Below are 25423 nucleotides of genomic sequence, written 5' to 3' on the forward strand. Positions count from 1 at the left end.
CTAAGAAACATCAAAGGAGGCTGGCACAAGCCTTTAAAAAAATCGATATTCTAATAGTAAAGGCAGCTACAATATTACATTAATATTTTTGGAAAAATGTATTCCATGTCTGACTTTTTATACTTTCCACCCATTAAAGGTAAATATCATTGATGCTATTGTAAGTAAAATTTGACCAATATGAATTCCAACTTGCCATAGGTTTCCACCCACTGGGTATCAAAACTATCAGCTGTATTGCATGTGTTAAACACAGTGCAAAGATATATGCTAATCATAAAATACCATCTAGTACTAGCCCTAACCTGCTGATGCTAATTGCCACTGTTCTTTAAGTGATATTTAGCTATTCTCGCCTACCTCTTACATTGGTATTAAAAGTTTGATAAGGTCCCTTGCTCATAAGACGCAATTAGGCAGGCTGAGCTCTATTTTAAAAGCAATATACATTATAGAGGTTGGACTAGAATCAACTCTCTACATTGCAATTGAGAGACGCTTCTCTCCAAGGATTAACAGAAAGCAGCCTACTATGAATGCTATTCATTTCTGTATCCCCTGGAATACAGAGCACTTCACATAAAAGCCAGTCTCAATTATTACTCCCAGAAGGCAGAACAGCTTAGTCTCAGGTCACCTTTGACCTTAGTGCACAAGTCTGGGGCCTCATTAAGATGGCTAATTAGTTCCCAAGTGATGTTGTTTGTAAGTGACCACATGAGAGATTTACTGTAAATGTAGCCTTATTGTTATTTATGCTATTTTATGAATGTAAAAAACATGTTCACATCAAATGTTATTGTAGATAATAGCAAGCCCTATCTGATATCTTAAGAACACTTTTATTTACTGTTCTTTTTCCAGATGACGCCCAAGTCAAAGAGAAAGAGCATTCACAGCAGAATGCTTCGCCCAGTTTCCCGAGCTTTTGGTAAGTACAGTGAACAAATGTGTGCCTAAATAATTCAGGAGCCAACTAACTTTGATGTGTCTTGGTCTACAAAACATGACCTATATTTTGCATTCCACTCACAATCACAAAGAGCGGCGATAAGGTCATTCTCAATCATTTCTGAAAAGTACACAAGGCTAGTAAAGCCGTTAGTTTCTTTCAGAGAGAGCTGGCAACTGTCAGCTCAGGAAGTTCAGTCATATGTCATGTAATATGATTACTTTTATCGTGCATAGCTACAAACACCATGTTGCTATTTTAATAACACTGAAATAAACTTGAATTTGTTCTTTGTACACCTTCCTTTTTATCTGTGGAGATACCCACCAGTGCCTCATCTTCTTTGCAGCCCATGCAAGGGAGTTTTCATTTACTGGGTCCATTTGCAATCCAAAAATGACAGTATTTCACTTTTCACTGTTTTTAGGTTTAAACCTTTGCTAACATGGCATTAAATGTTGCATATTTTTATACATATTATGAAGGTGGAAATATAATTGTCTTGACTATTCTGGTCTGGACTATATTTAGTTTGCATACTATATATTAGATTACTGCACCTAGGCAACAGAATCACAAGCACATATAGCATATGATTTGCTATAGAGAGGGAGAAGGGCCCAACTAATAGAGGCAAACAATAATTCTGTTGTTTTGCCCATTTGGCAAACAATGTAGTACTGTACCTGCTAATAATTTGCTTTCTATGTCGTCTTTATGTAGTCTTGTGTATGTCTAAGAGCTTGGTTTTTGTCTATCCCTTTTGGCTACAGCTAGTGTAGACATAGCATAGAGATTAATTATGATATTTTAATTTTAGAGATGGAATTTGATTTGGACAGAGCTCTAGTAGATGTCCCAATACATATTGAGGACCCTCCCAACCCATCCAGCAGGCCAGACAAACGGACATCTAGTGGGATGGCAGAGCTACCCTCCGAAGAAAGCAAAAAATTAGAACATTTTACAAAACTACGTCCCAAAAGGATGAAGAAGCAGCAACCAAGCAAAACCACAGTAAGATCATACCCTGCACTGTTCTTCAATTCCCAGAGTGACTAAGAAATGCCTTGTTCTTTATGCATTAGGTTGTTGCAGGAGGATTAGCTTTTGGGAATATTTTGCACTGTTTGTTTCAGGAAGGTAAAACAGATACCAAACAATTTATTTGCTGGAATGTGTCCTGCATTTATTAGGATCAGAAAAATAACAGGCCTTTAATTGGCAATATTGTTGCATATTCTACTCTTCTACAGCCATTGTTATCCAAACACAAATATGTAAATCAGCTTATCTGAGCCACAAACTAAACATAAGTCTCTGTGTGCTACAATTAGACAAGCTGCTTTTTCAAGTCCAGTTCAGAGTTGAAGCTCCTATTTAACAATGCACAGAAAGAGATCTAGAAATACAAATCAGTCTCATTCCCACATGAAACCGGTGTTGCATCTTTATTTAAATCTTTAAATCATTTACCATACCCAGGGGCACAAGTGCTAGATAACTGAGTGCCATCCCGCAGGCGATTTAGATTCTACCTGGGGGGAACTCAGTTCGGGGAGATTAGTTGCCTGAAGAAGAGGCGATTTGTCGACGGGCGACTAAATCTCCCCAAATCTCCACATGTGTCTTCCCTAAGAGTGCCAATATTGGATCAAGTTGATAAGGGAATTTAAAGCTGCACAGTCCTAGAATAGAATATTTAATGAATATATATTCGTCGGATGAGTAACAAAATCTTTCTCACCCTGTAACAAAAGTGACTTGGGTGTAAAAACCCCAGGTCTAACACCTGAATGTGGAGTACAATGTAAAACCACTATTGGAAAAGGGAATGACACTCACCCGACGTCTCAAGTGGTCCGGGTGCATTGTCCCAAACCCGTAGCCAAGGGTGTGTGTGCTTAGAAGTATAAAGAAGATCGGCGAGCACTCCGGAAGCCTCTTGTAGTAGGTAAAATTCAACTTTATTGCAAATACATTAAAACCATAGCATCCTGACACGTTTCGTATCTAAACTATGATTATGTATCGTTTAGATACGAAATGCGTCAGGATGCTATTATTTTAATGTATTTGAAATACAGTTGAATTTTACCTACTACAAGAGGCTTCCGGAGTGCTCGCCGATCTTCTTTATACTTCTGTATTGGATAAAGCACTTAATGCCGCTGGTCTCTGCACTTCAAAAAAGAGTACAGAGGGGATAGATAGTACCATCAAGTACAATATGTTGTCTTAACTTTAGAGGAAAAGCAAATAAATCACAAATGAAGATAGTTTGTTAAAACTGGACATTATGGGGAACCTTGTTGCCTTTATTTTGAAGGTTTCTAAATAACAGGTTTCCTACACTTTAGTTTCTACAGTCATTGCATGACATGTATCAACAATCTAGTATAAAGTTTGTTTTGCTAATATGCAGTGTGTTAGATTGAAGCATAGATTTTGTAACTGTTTTCATTCATTATATATAATTGCTTTTTGCCCATAGTTGCCCAAAATTTGAAGACTAACAGGTTTGATGTAGGTATTCGAAACCTTCAACATGCACACAAAAATACAAGTTACAAACTTTGAAACAAGACTGTATTTGTTATTGAAGAATTGACTAGAACGCTTCATATTGTTTATTTTAGCAGCTTGGTGCTGAAGCCCCCCCAGATGGTGAACAGAATGGACTCATGGCCAGGGTGGATGAAGGCGTAGATGAGTTCTTCAGCAAGAAAGTCACTAAAATGGAGTCAAAGTAAGTTGAATAAAAATATTAATGTGGTTGTGCAGGAGATGTAGTTCCAAATATCGCAATAAAAGTCATATGTAAAAGTAAAATCCTTTTTTATTCCAGCCATAGCCCTTTATGTGCCACATATTATAGTATTTACAGTGCTTGCACTCAATGTACTGGTTCTGTGTCTCTGGGTTCTTCTATTCAGTGAAGTCACTGAGTTTGTCCTCATAGAATTAGTTTTTTTTTTTGTCTAGTAGCTAAGTGGTAGAGAGCTAAACAGTCAAAATTGCCCCCATTTACTTATAAAGCAAGGGGCCTCTGGCAATGGGAAACACTGTTTCACTGCAGCACAATGACCTTGCAAGCAACTTCCGCTCTTGCAAATGGCTGCCATACAAGTGAGAATTCCACAGTGTTGTTTCCGGCCCATTAAGCTACTAATCACCATGGGGATGAGATGCTAAGAAGCAATGCAAGTGCTGTTGCCTTAAAGGAAAAATGAAAAGGATACTTTACTCTCTAAATAATGCTTAACTTGATTTTAAATCAATCTGTTATTGGTTTGAATATTGAATATAAATACTTACTCTAACAACCAGGCACACAGAATGGAACATTTATGAGCATGCCTCTATAGAAATATAATCAATAAATGGTTGTAATAACAAAAATTACACAAAATACTATTATTGGTTGCTAGAGGTGGTGACTGCTGAAGAGTGGCAGAATAGTATGGCAATTAATCCCTAAAGCGTAAAAAGTAACACCAACTGGGAGTTGCTTAGAATAGGCAATATAACGATACCATATTATATTTAACATTCTCTTTAAGCCACTTAAGCATTAGATTTAGAAAAAACTGACCCTCCACTTAGTGCTTGGAGGAACACTAATCTTGGTATGTCCCTTTTCTGTTGGTGACTGCCTGTAAGCTCAGTAGAATATAAATGCTCATCGCTACATTACTGTATACTGGTAATGTCACGAGTGTGAAAAGGTGACTCTGCAATATATGGAGCCGTGGGGAACCAGTTCAGAGGCTGAGATTTTTTTAGGGCTGCTATCACTCAAAAATGATAAATTATCCCTGTGTATAAGATACATTGAGCCTACCCCAGTTTTGTTGTAGGACTGTATTTGGCACCACAACAGTGGACATTGAATGGTACAGTGTATAATAAACGCTCACTGTTGCTCAAAGACTTCTCACTCTGTTGCTTAGTTACTTGCTGAGTTATTGGAAAATTCTAGTATGGAGTAAATGTTTGTTTAATAATAAATGAGCAATGGTTTCTCATTATAGCTAAAAACACTTAATATTAATCAGATATAATGGAATGGATAAAGTAAATTCTTAGGAAGAGAATTCTGAAATTGTAGCTTACTATATAGAAGGATATTAAGGCCGGGCTGAAAAAGCATTAGTAGAAATATAAATCGATATAACCTGTTTGCTTTTGCTGTGCTCATGTGCTAACAGAGATAATCTACTCAATGGTTATTTCTCCATGTGATGTTGAATTTTGATGTTTTGAATGATCCTCACTGTCCATATATTTAAAAAACACCTTGTCACCTTTGTGCTGGGGGCACTATAGAATGCTTTTTATTGGTGGGTTTCAGAGGTTTATTAAAAGCTATCATTAACTACTGAAGCACCTTGGTTACAATTAGTTGGGACAAGGGCATAATTTGCATGAAGTAAGTATGATCTGACTGTGTCTGTGTGTGTTTTCTCTTGTCTGAACACACTCTTTCATTCTCCTCAATTACCACACATATTTTCCTGACCTTGTTTTCCCTGTTTTTGTTCATTGTCACCTGCTTAACCCAACCTTTTGTTCCTTTTTGTGTTAATAATATATATCATACATGTTAACTATTACTATATAAGTTACGTTTTTGTTCTCTGTTAGGAAACACTCCTTTAAAAGTTCAGAATCGCAAGATGCTGGCGAATGGGAAGTAAAAAAGGGAAGAGAATCTAGAAAGAGCGGCTTTCTCAATTTAATTAAATCTAGATCCAAGTCAGAGCGATCACAGACCGTCATGGTTACTGAGGAGCCCTCTTCACCCAAGGCCTCACTTAAAAGCCCTGCTCCTGATACAACAAAGAAAGAGAAAGTGGCAGAGAGCAACGGAACAGTGAGTTCTAGTGCTAGTGCTGGCAGCAGCACGGAGAGATCAGAAGAGGTGAAAACACCAGACTCTCTGGAGGAGAACCTTGATGATCTTACAAAGACCGAACGAACTGACAGCAAGAGTAGTCCACAATCTGGAAGGCGGTATGGAGTCCAAGTAATGGGAAGTGGGCTGCTAGCTGAGATGAAAGCTAAGCAGGAAAAAAGAGCAGCTAATAAGGTAATGCATTTATCATTATGATCATTTATTTATCATTAGTGTAGCACAAATAGATATGAGCCTGGGTGGGTGTCATTACACTGAGTGAATGTACTGGTTTGGTTTTCAGCAGACCAGACATAGGGAATTTTTTTTTTACTTGCATTGTTTCCTGGTCAGGGACTGTTACATGTAATGCAGAAGGTTAATCCTTCCACAGTTAAGTGCATTTCTGCACTGAATGTTGGCTGAATGATTATATGCATGAAGAATTTCCTTATTAAATTACATGATATGGAATGAGAATATATTTAAGCTTTATTGTTGCTGATCAGGCATATTGGCAAGAGGATGTCTTTTGGCCCTCTCACAAATGCTGTTCTTTAAACCTCAGCTAAATGCTCTCCAATGGTTATCATGGAAGCTGGCAATGGCTTAATCCATCATATTTTTTCTAGGGATGCGCCTAATCCACAATTTTACAATTTGACCGGCACAAAATAATGAATGAATCCGGCACAAAATAATTTTTCTGAGCCTGAACCCTAATTTAAATATGCAAATTATTAAAATTGTCACTTTTTGGTCATCAGGTGGTTTAAAGTCGCACAATAAGGTATTACGGTAGGGCCAACTCCTGGGATTGAACTGAATCTGGGATTTGTGTATCTATTTTCTTTTTGTGTTTGCTATTTGAATCAGATGTAATATACTCAATCTACAGAAATAATCTTTTAAGAACATATGGATAATTAAATCATTTACCTAAGCATAGGATTGTTGTAAAACTGGGTTTCATTTTTTGTTTTATACTTTAAGTATTCTTTTTCAAGCTGCCCGCTCCTAAAATTGAGTAAAAAGGTCACTGTGACTAAAATACTGGTTTTAAAATATAATTACTGATGATTCCATAGCACCATCTAGTGTTATAGTTTGGAATTAATCCCTAAATCATTTTATTTGGTAGACTGGGCAGCATGAACCAGTAAGCAACTGGGGAGACCATTTTGCATTTTTTGCATGTATTTTCCCACCAAAATATTATCTTCCATTTCTTCAACATGCCTGCTCTTGCAGTGACAATCTTCATATGAGGCTGATTCTCAGCATGAAACCAAATGGGAGTACTTCTACAACAGAAAGCATTGACCTTTGTTTAACTAAGCATTTTTCATAATGTCAACATGTTACCTGTTTCTAAAAGACGATTTTGCCTCTACTTCAGCAGACATTTTGCTTACAGAAACTTGTGAATTTCCCTCATATAAATATATAATTCCCATGTTTTTGCTGATAAATATGGAGGATCCTATCTAACGGTAATAACGTTGTGGCACTAATTACAATTAGGACACTAAACTTTACAAATGGCTATTCATATTACAGCCTTATATCTGTAGTCTGGAACAAAAGACCAAATCGCAGGATAACTGCAAATGTGCCAAATTTTATTTTAATCCACACACAACATGTTTCGGGCGCAACTGCCCTTTTTCAAGTGTGTAATATAAGTGAGTTACAGCGTTTAAATCACCTCAACGAGGTCTGTAGACACACCCCCCACCTCCTAAACACCAATGAAGATTCAATGTAAGCAAAAATCCAATATATATACAATATTGCTAAAATTCAAGATAATAAAGTCCTTTATACTGGATACAACGTGGCAGTCCCATAAATACCTAAAAGTGTATACAAAAAGTTAATATATAATATTTACACATATAAGTAATACAAAAGAGTAAAACACTGAAAAAGTAATTTAGTGTGAAAAACTGCCCCTTAGGGCCTAATTCCACTAAAGCAAATGTCACACGTCACATTCGAATTATTCTAGGTAGCAATAGATTCATAAATACAGCTTCATTGGAACTAAGTTATAGTATATACGTCTTACCCTTAGTAGAGACTAACTGGTTAGAAAATTTCAGAATCTGTAAAAAGAGAAAACGAGGAAGACATCTATTAGATAGTGATCATAAATCAAAGAAACGGAATTAGGCTCCAATGGTCATATTACAGCCTTGTTTCATTTACTTCTTCTATAAAAGCTTGATTAATCTGTGATACTTGAACAGCTCAGGTGGAGAATAATGAAGATTTACAGAGGCGTAGCTTCCTCCAAAATAGACCAACTGCAATATATATATATATATATATACATATATAGGTTCTTCGATGGAAAGATAACAGTTGGCATCTTCCCCAATCAGAATGTCACCCTCCTTCCCTGTTGTACAGGTTGTGCTGACTGTGCAGCTGTTTGTGCTCTACTATAACTGATTCATTTGCATGTTTGCACACTCAAAACAAAAACAATTTGGCAAAAAGGGTGGTTTAAAAATCAATTTTTACTCTTTGTTCAAGAAAAACATTTTACACAGACAATGCCTTACAAAACATGGCATAATTTAGACAATGTTAAAAAGTAGCATAGAATATCAACCACCCATTAGTTAAATGCAGCAAGCAAGAAATCAGCAAGGGAGCGGATACACCTACCAGAAAAATGAGAATGGCCCCAAAATCAAGGCCTTGATTCCCTTGACAAAGGCCTTGGTGCTGAAACGTTGGGGCCATTCTCATTTTTCTGGTAGGTGTATCCGCTCCCTTGCTGATTTCTTGCTTGCTGCATTTAACTAATGGGTGGTTGATATTCTATGCTACTTTTTAACATTGTCTAAATTATGCCATGTTTTGTAAGGCATTGTCTGTGTAAAATGTTTTTCTTGAACAAAGAGTAAAAATTGATTTTTAAACCACCCTTTTTGCCAAATTGTTTTTGTTTTGAGTGTGCAAACATGCAAATGAATCAGTGATATGGGTTACCTGAGGTAGGGGTAACATTTGTTTCTGCACCTCTCACTAATTTGAATTGAACATTTTGGTGTGCCCTCCATCCATTATTAATTGTGCTCTACTATAATACTTTAAATTGATCAGCCCCATGGTTCAGTAAAATGTTTGTTCTTGTGGCGTTCAAAAGACACTTGTGCCTCAGGAAATAAAACAGTACATGGACTGTAAATGCCTTGCAATTCAGTGTCCTAAGTCATTATTTTATTATACACAGAAATTCGGAAACGATGTTGGCAGCAAAGACACGTCCGATGGTCTGATCATAACAGAAAAACTTGAAGGAAGTGGAGCAGGTAAAATTGTGTGTGGGGAGGGGTCTAAAGGCTTTATTTTAGTATCCACAGAAATTATGGGAGGGGGTACAGATACATGATAACTGTGTCTCATGTTTATGGGTCAACAATTAACGCATTTAACTTTTCGTTAATTCAGTTTTTAAATATGATCTTTAGTTCACACAAGTTGCATTAAATTATCAGCACATTTGTGTGCAATGAAATGATACTGTGTTTCTTTTCTTCAGTTCCCAAATTCCATCAGCCTTCCACAGAGAGCCGGTTTCCTTCAGCTAAAGGAGAATCCGCTGCCTTAACTGCAGATAAAAACTTGAAAACCGAAGTGAAACCAGAGGGTAGTGTAAGGTCCAAGAGTTCTTCCAGTACTCCAACTAGCCCAAAGCCACCCCTTCAGTCCACAAAGCCAGCCCTGTCAGCACGTCCCTCTGTGCCACAGAAGCCCAGAAGCAGCTCTCGCACCGGTAAACATTTACTTCTGGTTTAGTAATGTGACTATATATATATATATATATATATATATATATATATATATATATATATATATATATATATATATATATATATATATATATATATATATATATATATACCCATATATAAAGAGTTATTGTGGTTATTTGAATAATGGATTGCTAAGGATTTGAATATATTATCCCCTAAATCTATCTAATCATATTCTTTGTTGTCCTCCTGTCCTGCTGTCACATGACACTGCACCTATGCATTGACTTTGACAGTCTCTGTTGCACAGGTTCAGTACTTGAGTCATTTTTTGTGTATATCAACACAGGATATTTAATGCACTCCTAGGAGAACAGTGGCTTCTTAATATAAATAATAGTCTTTCTTCCAATGTTCTATTTGCATTGGGCTTTCTGTAGACATAGAGGATATAGGAAAAAGATTATCCTTGCAAATACATTGCCTTTTTCAACAGTAAATGTGAATCTTTCTTATAAAGTGAGCATGATAATAAAAAAGCAGCATGCAAGTGCAGGTACTGTATGGGAAGTGTTATCCAGAATGCTCGGGACCTGGAGTTTTCTGGAAAACTGATCTTTCCGAAATTTGGGTCTTCATACCTACCATAGCATTCTACTACAAAACATGAAATAAACACAATAGGCTGGTTTTGCTTTCAATAAGGATTAATTATATCTTAGTTTGGATCAAGTACAAGGTACTATTTTATTATTACAGAGAAAAGGGAAATCATTTTTATTTGGATAAAATGGAGTCTATGGTTTGGAACTTTCCTGATAACGTATCCCATGCCTGTATTTAATTTAGTATTTCATTTGTGTATTTAATTTACAGGAACAAAGAAACATTGAGGATATGCAGTAGTATTTTGCAATTTTTCTGCAGGCAGAAACAAGTCTTTATATTAATTACAAATGTTATTATAATCTCCTATTATACCGGAACATGGCAAAATGATGGTGCTTGGCCCCAACCCCACCAAACACAGAGTGAGTCTGAAGAGCCAGACAGGACTGTAACTAGGGGTAGGCAGATGAGATATGTTCAAAGGGTGAAAAGTGGAAGGGCTGGGCACATTCCTCTTCTGCCTACCTTCCCCTAGTTCTGTCCACTCTTTAAATTCAAGGGATTTGATAAGCTGGTTGTGTACCAGGAGGCAGGGACTGTGGGAAAATGAGATGAACAGGAGGAGTGGTAGAGCAGGGTCTTGCCTAGAGTGCATGCGGCCTTGGCTCTGGTACTGAGCCAAAGTATAGAAATGATTGCTAAATTAAATGAAACGGAGGGGGCATCTGTTTTGTTAGCACTATAAAAAAGCTTTTAGGATTTAGAGTCATGTGATCTATGTTGTTCTTAATTGACTTAAATATCTTTAGATGACGTACCAGAATCTCCATCTGCGCTGTGTTCCCCAAAATCAGCCCTAATTCCTCCAATACTGAAGAGAGTCCCATCAGACAAGGAGAGAGATGGACAGATGACTGCTTCTCCAGCTGCCAAACCATTGCTAGATGAAGGTGAGCTGGAATTTGCAGTATACTATAAGAATATTTCAAAGGATTCAAATATCAGAATACCAACTTTTTTTTTTTTACAAAGACATATTAGATAATTTGTGGCTGTCTGGTTCTTTAAAGAACTGGAGCCCGCAACATTCTCCAAAAGCCAATAGCTGTTCAGTCAGTTTGTTTACTGATCACCTATATCGAAGTTCATAAAAAAAAAAAAACCTTGGGAAATAAAACTGCATATGGCTTCAAAGTATGTTTTGGGGCATGCATTGGAATTAGCAGGAATTTTTTTGCAGGTACAGATAAGAAAAAGAATAGAACAATAGTAAGTCTGGTTGTTATAGCAAAATAAAGAGATACATGGGATGGCAGAGTTTTCAATATAAGGGAGCTAGCACACGGGCAGATTCAGGGAGATTTAGTCTCCTAGCAACTAATCGCCTCTTCTGCGGGGCTACAATCTCCCCGAACTGCCTTCCCCCTGCTATAATGAGAAAACGCCAGCGCCAATGCACTTCGATTTCCAAAGTCACCCAAAATTTCCTTGTGAGGAAGCGCCGCGATTGCATTGGCGCTGGCGTTTTCTCATTATAGCAGGAGGAAGCTAGGGGGAAGGCAGTTCAGGGAGATTGTCGCCCCGCAGACTAAATCTGCCGTGTGCTAAAGCCCTTTTATATACAGTATATCCAGCATTCCCTTGGAAAAGGTCTGTATGGGAAGACTTTAGGATGTGAGGTAGAAATGCTTATTGTATTGACTCAAAAAATGAACTTATGTACAGTATATAAAGAGACTTGTTAGCACTGGCAGAAATCAGAACAATTGGAGTGGATCATTTATGTATGATCTGTTAGTGGACATAACTGGACTCCGTTATTGTGTGTTTCCCATAATCTGTCTGCACTATTATTTATAGTTACTGTAGATTGTTGTCTATGCTCTAAATCTGAACCAGATGTGACCCTCTAAGATATTTGCCCCCATAACTCCTCTGACATCATCATTGTATTGTAATCTGGTCTGAACATGTAGTATAGTGAATATATGGGATATGTTGAACAGCATTGCTTCTTGAATCGTGGAATTTTATCAGAGTAAGAATGCCAGTATTTTGAATACAAACCTGACTGGACGTTTCTAATATTCTCCTAGTCTGTGATAGCAGGGACACAGATAGTCAGAGATTAGACACAAGATGCGTATTTGAAATAGAACATTTCTGAAATAGAATACAGGTATGTAACCTGTTATCCAGAATGCGTTGGACCTGGGGTTTTCCAGATTAGGAATCTTTTCATAATTTGGATCTCCAAACACACTCAGAGGCACATTTACTTAGCTTGAGTGAAGGAATAGAATAAAAAATACTTTAAATTTCGAAGTTTTTTTTGGCTACTTCGACCATCGAATTGGCTACTTCGTCCATCGAATTGGCTACTTCGTCCATCGAATTGGCTACTTCGACCATCGAATTGGCTACTTCGACCATCGAATTGGCTACTTCGACCATCGAATTGGCTACTTCGACCATCGAATTGGCTACTTCGACCATCGAATTGGCTACTTCAACCATCGAATTGGCTACTTCGACCTTTGACTACGACTTCGAATCGAACGATTCAAACTAAAAATTGTTTGACTATTCGACCATTCGATAGTCGAAGTACTGTCTCTTTAAAAAAAACTTCAACCACCTACTTCGCCACCTAAAACCTACACCAATGTTAGCCTATGGGGAAGGTCCCCATAGGCTTTCCTAGCTTTTTTTGATCGAAGGAAAATCTCTCGATCGATAGATTAAAATCCTTTGAATTGTTCGATTCGAAGGATTTAATCGTTCGATCAAACGATTTTTCCTTCAATTGTTCGAACAAAGGAATTGTGGTAAATCCTTCGACTTCGATATTCGAAGTCGAAGGATTTTACTTCGACGGTCGAATATCGAGGGTTAATTAACCTTCGATATTCGACCAATAGTAAATGTGCCCCTCAGTGTGAGGACATAGTGTCAGGTGCACAAACTGGCTTCTTTAACTGCGTCCAAAGCCCTGATTAAAAGTATGGCGGCAGGTTTAACCTTTGGCTAAAGGCTGGTGAGGCCTAGAATGTAACACCCTTTTTTAACCCTGGGATTCCTGAAATTAAAAAAAAATTAGAATCCTCATATTTAGCTCAAATGTAGTGAATCATAAACATCTTTTTTCAGCTTGATACAACACTGATATTTCCATATTAACATGAATTATTTAGGCAATTGAAGTCATTTAGGGCATTGGGGTAAAAGATCTGTTGCATTTTTGCTGTTTCCACCTCTAAACAGTAGGTGTCGCTCTAAGCACAGCAGTGATTATTTGTATTTGAGTATTGCTTCTTTATATAGCAGCCCCTCATGTACAGAAGTAGCTTGTTCTCAGATGTCATTTTCCTTTCCTCTTTAATAAAGGACATGTAAATAAAGTATGTTTCTGCTACTCCCTCAATCCTACCACTCAACCCCAGCCATTATTTAGCATTGATTATCCTTGTAAAAATATAAACATGATTCTTAAGTAGATTTTATATTCAATATTAGCTGTTGTGATATTAAATGTAATTCTATGAAATATAATTCTTGTATGTTTTGGTGCTTCTTTAATCATTACTATGACAGCAAACAACCCATGATTCCAGCAATGGTTTATGTTCTTATTCTAATCATAATGGCAGCAGATTTCCACATCTGTCAGTTCTACACTGCCCTCATCTTTTCTGCTTTTCAGCTCATTAAACTAAACTGCAGATATCACCTCTCAAACCTCAACCAAATATATCATGCCTCTCAGGATAAGATTTCCTTTTACTTGATGTGAGTTCAGGAAAGATCATCAGGTATAACTAGGGGAAAGGGAAAAGCCTGCACCAGTTCTAGCAACGCATAGCAACCAGTAACATGTTTGTTTTTTAACCAGGTCACCGTAAATAAATGGCTATGGTGCAAAGTTTGAACGTTTTATTTCATTGCACTATTAGTATCCCATAGCAACAGCTTACCAGCATATGAGGGTTTTTTGGGTTTTTTAGACCTTGTTCAAATGTTTTATATGACCCTATAGTTTTTTTTATAATTAAATAGTTAAAGGAACAGTAACACCAACAAATGAAAGTGTATTAAATTAATTAAATACTGTATAATGTACTGGTGTTCTGCACTGGTACAACTGGTGTGTTTGCTTCAGAAACACTACTATAGTTTATATAAATAGGCTGCTGTGTAGCCATGGGGGCAGCCATTCAAGCTGGAAAAAAAGGAGAAAATGCTCAGGATACACAGCTGATAACAGATAAGCCCTGCAGTATACAATGGGATTCTACTTAGCTTATCTGTTATCTACTTTATGTCTTGTGCTTGAATAGCTGCCCCATGGCTACACAGTAGCTGTTTATATAAACAATAGTAGTCTTTCTGAAGCAAACACACCAGTTTTACCAGTGCAGGGTATTCATTACTTGAAAACACTTGCTACTGTTCCTTTACGATAATTCACTAATTTAAAAAAAACATTCTCTTTGATTAAAGGGATACTGTCATGGGAAAACCAGTTTTTTTTCCAAAACACACGAGTTAACAGTGCTGCTCCAGCAGAATTCTGCACTGAAATCCATTTTTCAAAAGAGCAAACAGATTTTTTTATATTCAATTTTGAAATCTGACATGGGGCTAGACATAGACAGTTTCCCAGCTGCCCCCGTCATGTGACTTGTGCTCTGATAAACTTCAGTCACTCTTTACTGCTGTACTGCAAGTTGGAGTGATATCACCCCTCCCTCCCAGCAGCCTAAAAAAAGAACAATGGGAAGGTAACCAGATAGCAGCTCCCTAAGACAAGATAACTCCCTGGTAGATCTAAGAACAGCACTCAATAGTAAAAATCCATGTCCCACTGAGACACATTCAGTTACATTGAGTAGGAGAAACAACAGCCTGCCAGAAAGTAGTTCCATCCTAAAGTGCAGGCACAAGTCACATGACTCGGGGCAGCTGGGAAACTGACAATATGTCTAGCCCATGTCAGATTTCAAAATTGAATATAAAACAATCTGTTTGCTCTTTTGAGAATTGGATTTCAGTGAAGAATTCTGCTGGAGCAGCACTATTAACTGATGTGTTTTTAAAAAAAACACGTTTTCCCATGACAGTATCCCATTAAAGGCTTCCTATATGATCCAGCTTATTTTTAATGAAGATGTTTCTGCTGTGATCCTGTACCCACCCAAGAGCAAGGTCACATTCATCCTTTTAATCCATTTCTCTGTTCTTATAATACAACCCTAGAGCCACTTGTGATTTGTCCAGCAGAAGGTACAGATACAAAGGGCAGGAATTCCCGTTACTCATACAATGTTGTCTGTAGGTAAGTCCTGTGCATTGCAAGGGATTTACACTGTTTATTTTATTTTAAAGCAGCACGACCCCCTTCCTCATCGGAGGTATCGCCAAAAAGGGGTCAGAGCCAAACTCCAACAGAGGGTCCAGAGCAGAAACCCAAGGCCTTAAGCAAAGAAGGGCAGCAACGAAGCAAATCCTGTGACTCGGGAGAGGAAGTGGATAAAGAGTTTGTTTTTATATAATCATTCCAATATATATATATAGAGAAAAAACAGTTTAGATATATGTTTATTTTAAAGTTTCAGTGTTTCTTATCGTCATTTGATTTTGTCTTATGTGTGTTCTCTACACTTGTTTCTCATTGTTAAACTAGATTTTTTTTTTTTTCCTGTACTTGAATATGTTTAACGTGAATGTTTGATATTAGACCTGTCACACTTCCAGCAATTATACAACAAGCCCCTGCATTCTCATTCACCCAACTGCTGCCTGGGGATTCTGGGGTTTTTGTTCAGAACAGATGGAGGGCTGAAGATCTTGACATTGCTTTGCTCAAGAAAACCATGACCCACTTGAACCTGAAAGTTGCTCTTAATTGCTCTATAGAAGTCCATCATAATCTCCATCAGTCCAGAGTCTGAGCTATATCCCCCTTTAAGGGCTCTTACAGACGAACGTTTTTACCTGCACTAGAAGTCTAAAGATCTAGTTGCGCTTTCTTCCATGTAGCCGCAGGGGAGCGCAGGAGTAGACGCACTGAATTATTGTCAATGGGACTGTACTCACACAGACGTATGTAAGCACCAAACACAGGTAAAATGCAACATGCTGCGTCCCTACCTGCATTTGGCGCTTACATGCCTCTGTGTGAGTACAGTCCCATTGACAATAATTCAGTGCGTCTACTCCTGCGCTCCCCTGCGGCTGAACGGAAGAAAGCGCAACTAGATTTTTAGACTTCTAGGGTTGACTGCAGCATCACTGTGCATGCCCCATACCATGGGCAAAACACCCCAAAGTGTTCTTTATTAGTATATGCTGCACCCAAAAAACTGAGGGGCATTAAAACTGCTGCACTGTTTCTATGTACTGGATAAAAATCAGATGTTTCCACTAAATGACTTTAGTAAAGGAGCAAAAGTTATCTAAGCTCTGGAATCATTAGCTGATACACTTCAATAATACTCCCTTCAGAGGGGATGAGAAGAACTTAGATCTTAGTTTTAAACAGACCTTCAGATGAGGAACTAGAGTCCTGTGCAGATTAAAGGGGTGGATCACCTTCAAGTTAACTTTTAGTATGTCATTGGATGGCTAATTCTAAGCAGCATTGGCCTTCTTTTTCTCCTATTTTATAGTTACTGAATTGTCTTCTTCTTCTGACTCTTTCCAGCTTCCAAATGGGGTCACTGACCCCATCTAAAAACCAATGCTCTGTAAGGCTACTAATGTACTCTTATTGCTTTTTATTATTATTCATTTTTCTATTCAGGCCCTTTCCTATCCATGTTCCAGTCTCCTATTCAAATCAATGCATGGTTGCTAGTGGGATGCGCCAAATCCACTATTTTGGGTTCGGCCGAACCCCCGAATCCTTCACGTAAGATTCAGTCGAATACTAAATGCGAATCCTAATTTGCATATGAAATTAGGGGTGGGACGGGGAAAACAGTTTTACGTCCTTGTTTTGTGACAAAGTCACGCAATTACCCTCCCCACCCCTAATTTGCATATGCAAATTCAGATTTGGTTTGGCCAGGCAGAAGGATTCGGCCAAATCCGAATCCTGCTGAAAAAGGCTGAATCCTGCATTCGGTGCATCCCAGTTATTAGGGTAATTTGGACCCTAGCAACCAGATTACTGAAATTGCAAACCGTAGAGCTGCTGAATAAAAAGCTAAAAACCCACAAATAATCAAAATGAAAACCAATTGCAGATTATCTCAGAATCTCACTTTCTACATCATACTTAAAGTTAATTTAAAGGTGAACAACCTTTTAATACTTTATAACAGTGGGGTTGTTCTTTGCTGCCCTGTGTGCAGTGCGCCCTCTACTGAATCTCCTTTATAACAATCTTACTTTAAAGGGATACTGTCATGGGGAAAAAACATTTTTTCAAAATGAATCAGTTAAGAGTGCTGTTCCAGCAGAATCCTGCACTGAAATCCATTTTGCAAAAGAGCAAACAGATTTTTTTATATTCAATTTTGAAATCTGACATGGGGCTAGACATATTGTCAATTTCCCAGCTGCCCCAAGTCATGTGACTGCGTTTTGAAAAAAAACATGTTTTCCGATAACAGGATCCCTTTAAAGATGGGTCTAGAGATCGTCATACGTGGTGAAATCACCTTCAGGCTTTAGTGTGAGCACCACTGAGCTAGCAAATAATATGTCCATGTTCTTGATGACTTACACGTGATAGATACTACACAGAAGTATATCAGTCTTATGTATGCAATTGCACAGTGTAATTATATTAACAGAGCACACTAATGAAAGTTTGATTTGTATAAATCGTAAATATATATTAAAAAAATCAGTTTCTCTATATATATTAGATGCTTGGATATAATTTCACATCCTCTGGTAGGAATTTTTTTTTTTCTCCTTTAGTTGTAAATAGGGATAAGCCAGTTCCTGCACTAATCATCATGCACAAAGGATAAGAGGCCATGGGAGATAGACGATTAATCTGAACCTCTCTTTGAGTTGAATATAATTATTGACAAACACAGAAACAATGTTATTATTAGTTGTGGATATTATGTGGCTCTGTCCTGTGTTATATGTCCTTTTAATTTTGCTTTTATGACATCACTTATGAAAGATAAAGTTGTTAACTTATGTATATAAAGAAAGAAAAATTGGTTTTGAAAACACAATAAGAAAACACAATAGATATTCATTTATATTACGGGCTATGGGGGTTTTATTCATATGTATATTTGTATCAATAAAACAGTTTTACATCTTTATTGTATTTCTCCATTTTTTTCATGAATGATTTTCATACTTGTATCTATTGTACAAGTCAGAGGGGCCTATATCCTGGATGACATTTAGGTTTTGAGTCATACCTTGTTACCCCTTTAAAGGAGAACCCTTCCCTTCTTTCTCCCTCTATAGTACAGTACCTTAGTTGAAAAAGTGTCTATGGCATTAACTTGGCATATTCATGTAGAGTAGCGCAGCGGAGCTCTTTGGCACCATCTTTGGCTCCTCTTCTTTTCTTTGCCAATCTTCTGGTGCATACGCAGTAGGAACAAATACCAAAATTGGCTCAACTGTGCATGTTCGAAAAAGCTCTGTGTTGGCACTCACTTCCGCAAGGAACCAGAAGATACAGAAGATGGCGCTGAAGAGCTCCCATGCACTAATTTGTGTGAATATTCTAAGGTTAATGCCAGAGACACTTTTTCAACTAAGGTACTGTGGAGGGAGAAAGTAGGGAGGGGGGGCCAATGGAGGGAAGGGGATGGGGTTTTTGATTAATAGGAGTTAGTCCTCCTTTAAGAGCCACCACAGGGTTAAAGGAACAGTAATATCAAAAAATGAAAGTGTTTTAAAGTAATAAAATATAAAGCAGTGTTGCCCTGCACTAGTAAAACTGCTGTGTTTGCTTCAGAAACACTACTATTGTTTATATAAATAAGCTGCTGTGTAGCAATGGTGGTAGGCATTCAAAGGAGAAAAGGCTCAGGTTACACAGCAAATAGCAGATAAGCTCTGTAGAACATAATGGTGTTATCTGTTATCCATTATTTAACCTGTGCCATATAGCCTTTTTTCAATTTCCTCCATTGCTACACAGCAGATTGTTTATTTGAACTATAGTAGTGTTTCTGAAGCAGAAACACTACTACCAGTTTTACCAGTGCAGGGCAACACAACTTGATATTTTCATTACTTTAAAACACTTTCATTTTTTGGTGTTACTGTTCCTTTAAGATGAGGTGTGTGCTGGGCATCCAAGTGAGTAGCAGGTGAATGTATGTGTAGGAGTAGGTGCTACACTTGGGAGTTGCTGTGCAATTCACCTACTAAAATTACTGAGACCAGAGTTTTTGGGTTCTGAGACTTTTCTCAAAAAGCAAAATTCAGTTGTGTTGGACTTTTGGTTGCTGAACTCAAGCTGTTTTTCCTTTCACGAAGGAGTGGCCTGCATTTAATGGGCAAATTCCGGTGTGATCCCCCTAAACTTCACACTATTAGATATGATTGTATCCAGAATGCTTGGGACCTGGGGTTTTCCAGATAACAGATCTATTTGTAATTTGGATATTTATTCCTTAGAGCTAGGCCACACGGGAAGATTTCAGGGAGATTAGTCGCCTGGCGACTAATCGCCGCGTCTAATCTCCCTGAATGGCTTGCTGGTATCTTGCACCCGCTAGCACCAAAGTCGTCTGCGCCTATTCACACGCGGCAACACGTTTTTCAAAGTCGCTCAAAATTGCCTTGTGAGGGAGATTGGTTGCCTCAAAGACGCGGCGATTAGTCGCCAGGCGACCAATCTCCCTGAATCTTCCCGTGTGGCCCTAGCCTAAAGTCTACTAGAAAATCTTTTAAACATTAAATAAAACCAGTAGGCTGGATTTGTTTTTTTATAAGGATTAATTAGATCTTAGTTGGGATCAAGTACAGGGTACTATTTTATTATTACAGAGAAAAAGGAAATCATTTTTAAAAATGTGTACACATTGGAGTCTATGGGAGATGGCCTTCCCGTAATTCTGAGCTTTCTGGATAACTGATCCCATACCTGTACTAAATTTCAATTTAGAATTAGCCTGTCCCTGTGCATGATGGTGTATAGACACATACCCGTAGAGAGAGAGAGAGCCCATTAGGATAAAACACACTGAAGGGTTTGGGCACTTACTCAATTTGAGCTTTCTCAGGTGAAGTTTAAAAAAAGTGCAATTTTGAAAAAGGCTGTTAGACATCTGCAGCCCCCGAAAACATTTTTGATATGTAAATAATCACTGATGTTTTAAAAGTCCAAATTGCCGCTGCACACTGATGAAGTGAATCAATTCTTTAGTTGTACAATTTTATTGGCTCAAACAAAGTCGACAAGGCAACGTTTCAGACCTCCCAGGGCCCTTTATCAAGCGTCCGGATGTTTTAAAAGTGTCAGGAAATATAAACTGTATCATTCTGCCCTAAAACAGCATATAGCAGGAGAGTTCAGTGTTTCCAGAAGGTACCACTGAAAATTATTTTGAATAGCATGAATGGAGTAGAGCTCCAGATCAGAATATACCCAACCTGCACATAGCAGGGCTCATTTAATATCCCCAGGGCAGAGTGGAAAGTGGAAAAAATCGGCGCAAAGCTCCATGTTTTCTTTCCAGCTTGTCCCAAAATTGGAGGGCAAGACCCTGCACTGATAAAAAGGCCAAATCCCGAATTGAATACTAGATTCGCTGCATCCCTAGCTGTATGTGATTAATTTAGAAGCCATAAACAATGCATTTCTCTATTGTGCTTTTTGTGTGCAAATATGTTATTAACCACATAAATGTTTTTAGCTAATTCTCTGCACACTAATAACAATGCATTCCTAAATTTAGTATGTATGAATTCATTGCATTGCAATAAATATGCCCCTAGTTCTCACTTCATTACATCTTGCCTTCCCTAGGACATTGCATTAACACAATATGTGTCACTAAGCCTGCAGTGGAAATTGATGAGGGCTGCTAGCATTCCGCACTTAAAGGGTTAAGTCCATTGTTCAATTTGAGCCAAGGATGTAACAACAGCAGTCCAGGCACAGCCCCACCGCCAGAAAATCATTTGGAGGGCCCTGCACAAGCGCATCAATTTAAAGAAAAAGAAACCGGATGGAGGGGAATTTCGACACTATAGAGGAAACAGAATCAGCAGTCCAGGCCCCCCTTTTCCCTGGGCTTCCCCCCTCGACCGTGGGGTTTACTTCCTCTATAGTTACTCCAGTGGTTTGAGCTCACTCCTACAGCCTGGATTTCAAATAGTTGACATGCCTTTAAAGCAACCATATGTAATAAACATGCAGAAAATACACACATAAAGGGGCATATTTATCAAGGGTCGAATTTCGAATTGAAAATACTTCGAAATTCGATTTCAAAAAGCCCAACCAAAAAGAAGTCAACGTTTTTTTGGGGTCGAACAGGTCCATTTTCGATCGAATAGGTCCATATTTGGCCGAATTCTAATCAAATTAATATCGCAATCAATCTAATTCGGTCCACCAATTGACTCCAAATAGGTCATAGGAGGTCTCCCAATAGGCTAAAACAGCAATTTGGCAGGTTTAAGATGGCGAATGGTCGAAGTCGAATTTTTAAAGAGACAGTAAATGATAAATTTCGATATTCTAATTTTTTTCAAATTCGAATCGAATTTGGACTATTGCCTAGTCGAAGTACACAAAAAATAGCTTGAAATTCGGTTTTTTGGGGTTTTTTTCATTTGAAAATTCACCTCGACCTTTGATAAATCTGCCCCATAATGTTTCATTAAATATTAGCTTTGAGGCAAAATATTAGCACAGATGAAGCTCCTCTTAATCAGGAAAGTGTCGGCACCCTTATAACCAAATAACCGGATTGTACTACTGTATGTAATCCAGAGAGGGGAATTCACAAAAGTGTTGTTGATTTGAGTTGAATTTGAGTAAAATTTGAATTTGCTAGTTTATCTCCATGTTTCTGAATGGGATATTATTATACTATATTATCAGTATAAATGAATGTACACTAACTTCAGTGTGGTATACATTGTACTCCCTTTGTATGTAGACATTTTGTACCCAAATTCACTTCAAGAATTGCCATTTATCAGATGCACCATATCCCTGAAACTGAGTAAGGCTTTTGTGAGTTCTACATTTTTTATCTATAGTTTAACTCCAATAGTATTTCTTACTACAGGCTTAGTTTTCTGCATTATGTGGACCCCCCCAGAATGTGATTGGCTGAAGGTTGGAGGCTTAGCATTTGTGTGAGAATTTGTATGTAAAAAACTCAAAATAACCTAATCAGTCAGAAGTGGAAATCGATATGCAAATACTAGTGATGTTCAGGTCAGGAAAACTCAACCCACATCCGATACTAACCCACAAAAGTTGCCATTGTAGGACCTTTAGCCTCTGTGCCAAGGAAATCTTAGGGCGCAGAGTGTTCTTCCCCAGTCCCCCAACCCTAACCCATGGTGGTTGGCCAAATTTCAACCTGAACCCGCCCAACCAGTGGTCAACGGGTCACCGCGGGTTTCGGGCAACCCGCACATAACTAGCGACTACCTACATGTGGACAGAGGCTTGTGCTTTGTTCTATTTTTGGAGCAATAAACCATATTTAAATGGACATCTCTTATTTTAGATGGTATTTTTGGTTTAGCATCACTCATATCTACACACACAAAAAAAAGCTGATACCTTCAAATATTCTATATTTTTAAATATGAGGAGAAGTAAAAATTTGAGGAAGTGAACCTTTGAGTTTTAGAAGGAAAGGCAGAGACAGCTCGTAGCTGTAGTTATCTCTACCTCTTATGTCAGCTCAACATGTGTATAATCTGTAATACTGTGTTCTAAATGTCTCCTAAAAACAGCAGGTACTAATGTAGGTATGGCCCTGATCTGTGGAAATGGGACGGCAGATACTGTGCCCCAGGGTGAGGTACACAAGACATAGCAGGGTGAGGTACACAAGACATAGCAGTCTGAGACGCACAAACTTGCTGTACACAGCCAACCAAGCACTAGGAGTTGGAGGCGGGACCTAAGAGCAGCTGCAAACAGTAGAAAGGTAAATAAAAGAGGCTACAGATATATCTTTCAGGAGACCATGGCTCTGCTTCAGAATATGATGCAGCATTTCTTGATAAGCCCTGAGAAATCTATAAATAATACAAAGGAAGCCTTATGACGTAACTGTGGCCATGAAAAAGAGTCTGAGGAGAAGTGTCTGACAGAAGAGATGCCACATCTTCCCAGTGACAATGTGCAGCTCCGAGGGAAGGTAAATCAGGCAGGAGGCTTTTATGTGGCAGCTTTACATTCAAGGCATTCAGTTTTAATATACACTATGGGGCCTATTTATAATGCTGAGGAAAAAGCAGTGATCAAATGCACCACAACGTGGCCTGATCGCCAGACATTGTTACGTCAAAAAAGTAATTTTATTTAATGTACATCTAACTTGGGAAGTGCCCTGTTCTAGGGACAAACCACTCCCTGAACAAAGAGATGTTTGTGCAACCTAAAATCAGTATTTAATAGGTTATTCTATAGGTTTGATGCACATTATCTATGAGACATAACAGCAGTATTAGGGGCAGATTTATCAAGGGTAGAAGTGAATTCGAGGGAATTTTTCTAAGTAAAAAATTCCAAATTTTTTGGATACTTCAACCATCGAATAGGATGCTGCGACTTCGAATTTACTTCGAATTCGTTTCGAAGTAAAAATTGTTTGAATATTCGACCATTGGATAATCGAAGTACTGTCTCTTTTAAAAAATTCAATACTTCGCCAAATTAAACCTGCCGAAGTGCTATGTTAGCCTATGGGGACCTTCTACAACCATTTTCTAAGTCTTTACACAGACATCAAAGTAAAATCGTTCGATCGTACGCTTAAATTATTCAAATCATTCAACTCAAACGATTTAATCGGTCGATCGAACGATTTTACTTTGATCGTTCGAAGGCCAAATTCTGTGAAAAATACTTCGACATTCAAATTCAAAGTATTTTAATTTGATGGTCGAATTTCGAAGTATTTCTTGATTCGAAATTCGACCCTTGATAAATCTGCCCCTTAATGTATCTAAGTTGGGAAGTGCCCTATTCTAGGGACAAACCACTCCCTGAACAAAGAGATTTTTGTGCAACCCAGCGGCGATCCTTGCCTTTATGCCGCCTGAGGAGGCCTTCCGTTGCCGCCCCCACTGCTCCACATCGCTGAAGGGGGTCGGGGCGGTGCACATCGCTAGTGCAGAGAGCGCAATTGCGCTCTCTGCACTAGAAGAGCCGAATTTCCAGGTTGAAAACCGAAAATTCAGCTCTTAGTTACCAGGAGCGGCATTTTTGCCGCCCCTGGCAACCAGGGGGGCGCTGCCGCCTGAGGTGAGTGGCTCAACTTACCTCATTGGTGGAGCGCCCCTGGTGCAACCTAAAATCAGTATTTAAGAGGTTATTCTATAGGTTTGATGCACATTATCTATGTTAGGTTTTAACGATCTTGCTGACTCATGTTATCTGATTTATAGTACAAGGAGTCCTGCTTTTGGAGTGAGGGTTTAGTATCTTGATCCTGTTGACTCTGTTCCATTTTCTTCCCATTCTGACAGAGAACAAATCAATAGTTTCCCGATTTAAACAGACAGCATTGAGTTTGAATAGCGCCATTGCATTATACCATTGTAAAGAACTGCTGTGACATTTAACAGACCTCGTTTAATATTTGTACAATTGTATGGCTTGCTGCGATGAACGTCTGCATTGTATTAGAGAGTGAAATATCCCATTAAGCAGGAGGTGAGGATCTGCTCACACGCTGTTTGAATCTAATCTGAAGGTATGTGCTTTCAGTTGTCTAAGGTTCCGCGGAATAAACACACTTGTTAACATTCTTAAAGTGGGAACAAGCTGTTTTCCTGCCCTTTTATATTCTCTAAATGCCCCTATTTATAACAGGATTTAAAAGTCAAGAAATGTCATTATTTGGTTTCAATTTTGAGCTCACAAACTAGAATTAGAATTTTTTTTCATGTTGATTTCTTCAAGCATTGAATCTTCACTCCAGGGATGACACTAATGGCAACAATTTACCACTAGAAAAAAACACCTTGCAAACAAAAATGGCTATATGTGTCCTTGTTAAT

At 38.2% G+C, this 25423-nt stretch overlaps 1 protein-coding gene across 7 annotated transcripts in view; it reads left to right on the forward strand.

Moving 5' to 3' along the window:
• carmil1.L (capping protein regulator and myosin 1 linker 1 L homeolog) overlaps nucleotides 1–16047 on the forward strand; it is a 165402-nt gene extending 149355 nt beyond the window's left edge. For 4 of the 7 annotated variants that reach the window (XM_041566338.1, XM_041566341.1, XM_041566342.1 and 1 more), the window contains 8 exons: nucleotides 865–931; nucleotides 1773–1969; nucleotides 3592–3701; nucleotides 5600–6044; nucleotides 9097–9175; nucleotides 9406–9639; nucleotides 11038–11178; nucleotides 15614–16047. In XM_041566338.1, the coding sequence (XP_041422272.1) occupies nucleotides 865–931; nucleotides 1773–1969; nucleotides 3592–3701; nucleotides 5600–6044; nucleotides 9097–9175; nucleotides 9406–9639; nucleotides 11038–11178; nucleotides 15614–15780 (1440 nt within the window). In that variant the 3' untranslated portion in view covers nucleotides 15781–16047. The remainder of the gene's footprint in view (nucleotides 1–864; nucleotides 932–1772; nucleotides 1970–3591; nucleotides 3702–5599; nucleotides 6045–9096; nucleotides 9176–9405; nucleotides 9640–11037; nucleotides 11179–15613) is intronic. The other 3 variants (XM_041566339.1, XM_018267833.2, XM_041566340.1) reach the window with 2 other exon arrangements.
• Nucleotides 16048–25423: the final 9376 nt, after the last annotated feature.

This window comes from Xenopus laevis, chromosome 6L (genome assembly GCF_017654675.1).
Source record: "Xenopus laevis strain J_2021 chromosome 6L, Xenopus_laevis_v10.1, whole genome shotgun sequence".
NCBI classification, from domain to species: Eukaryota; Metazoa; Chordata; class Amphibia; order Anura; family Pipidae; genus Xenopus; species Xenopus laevis.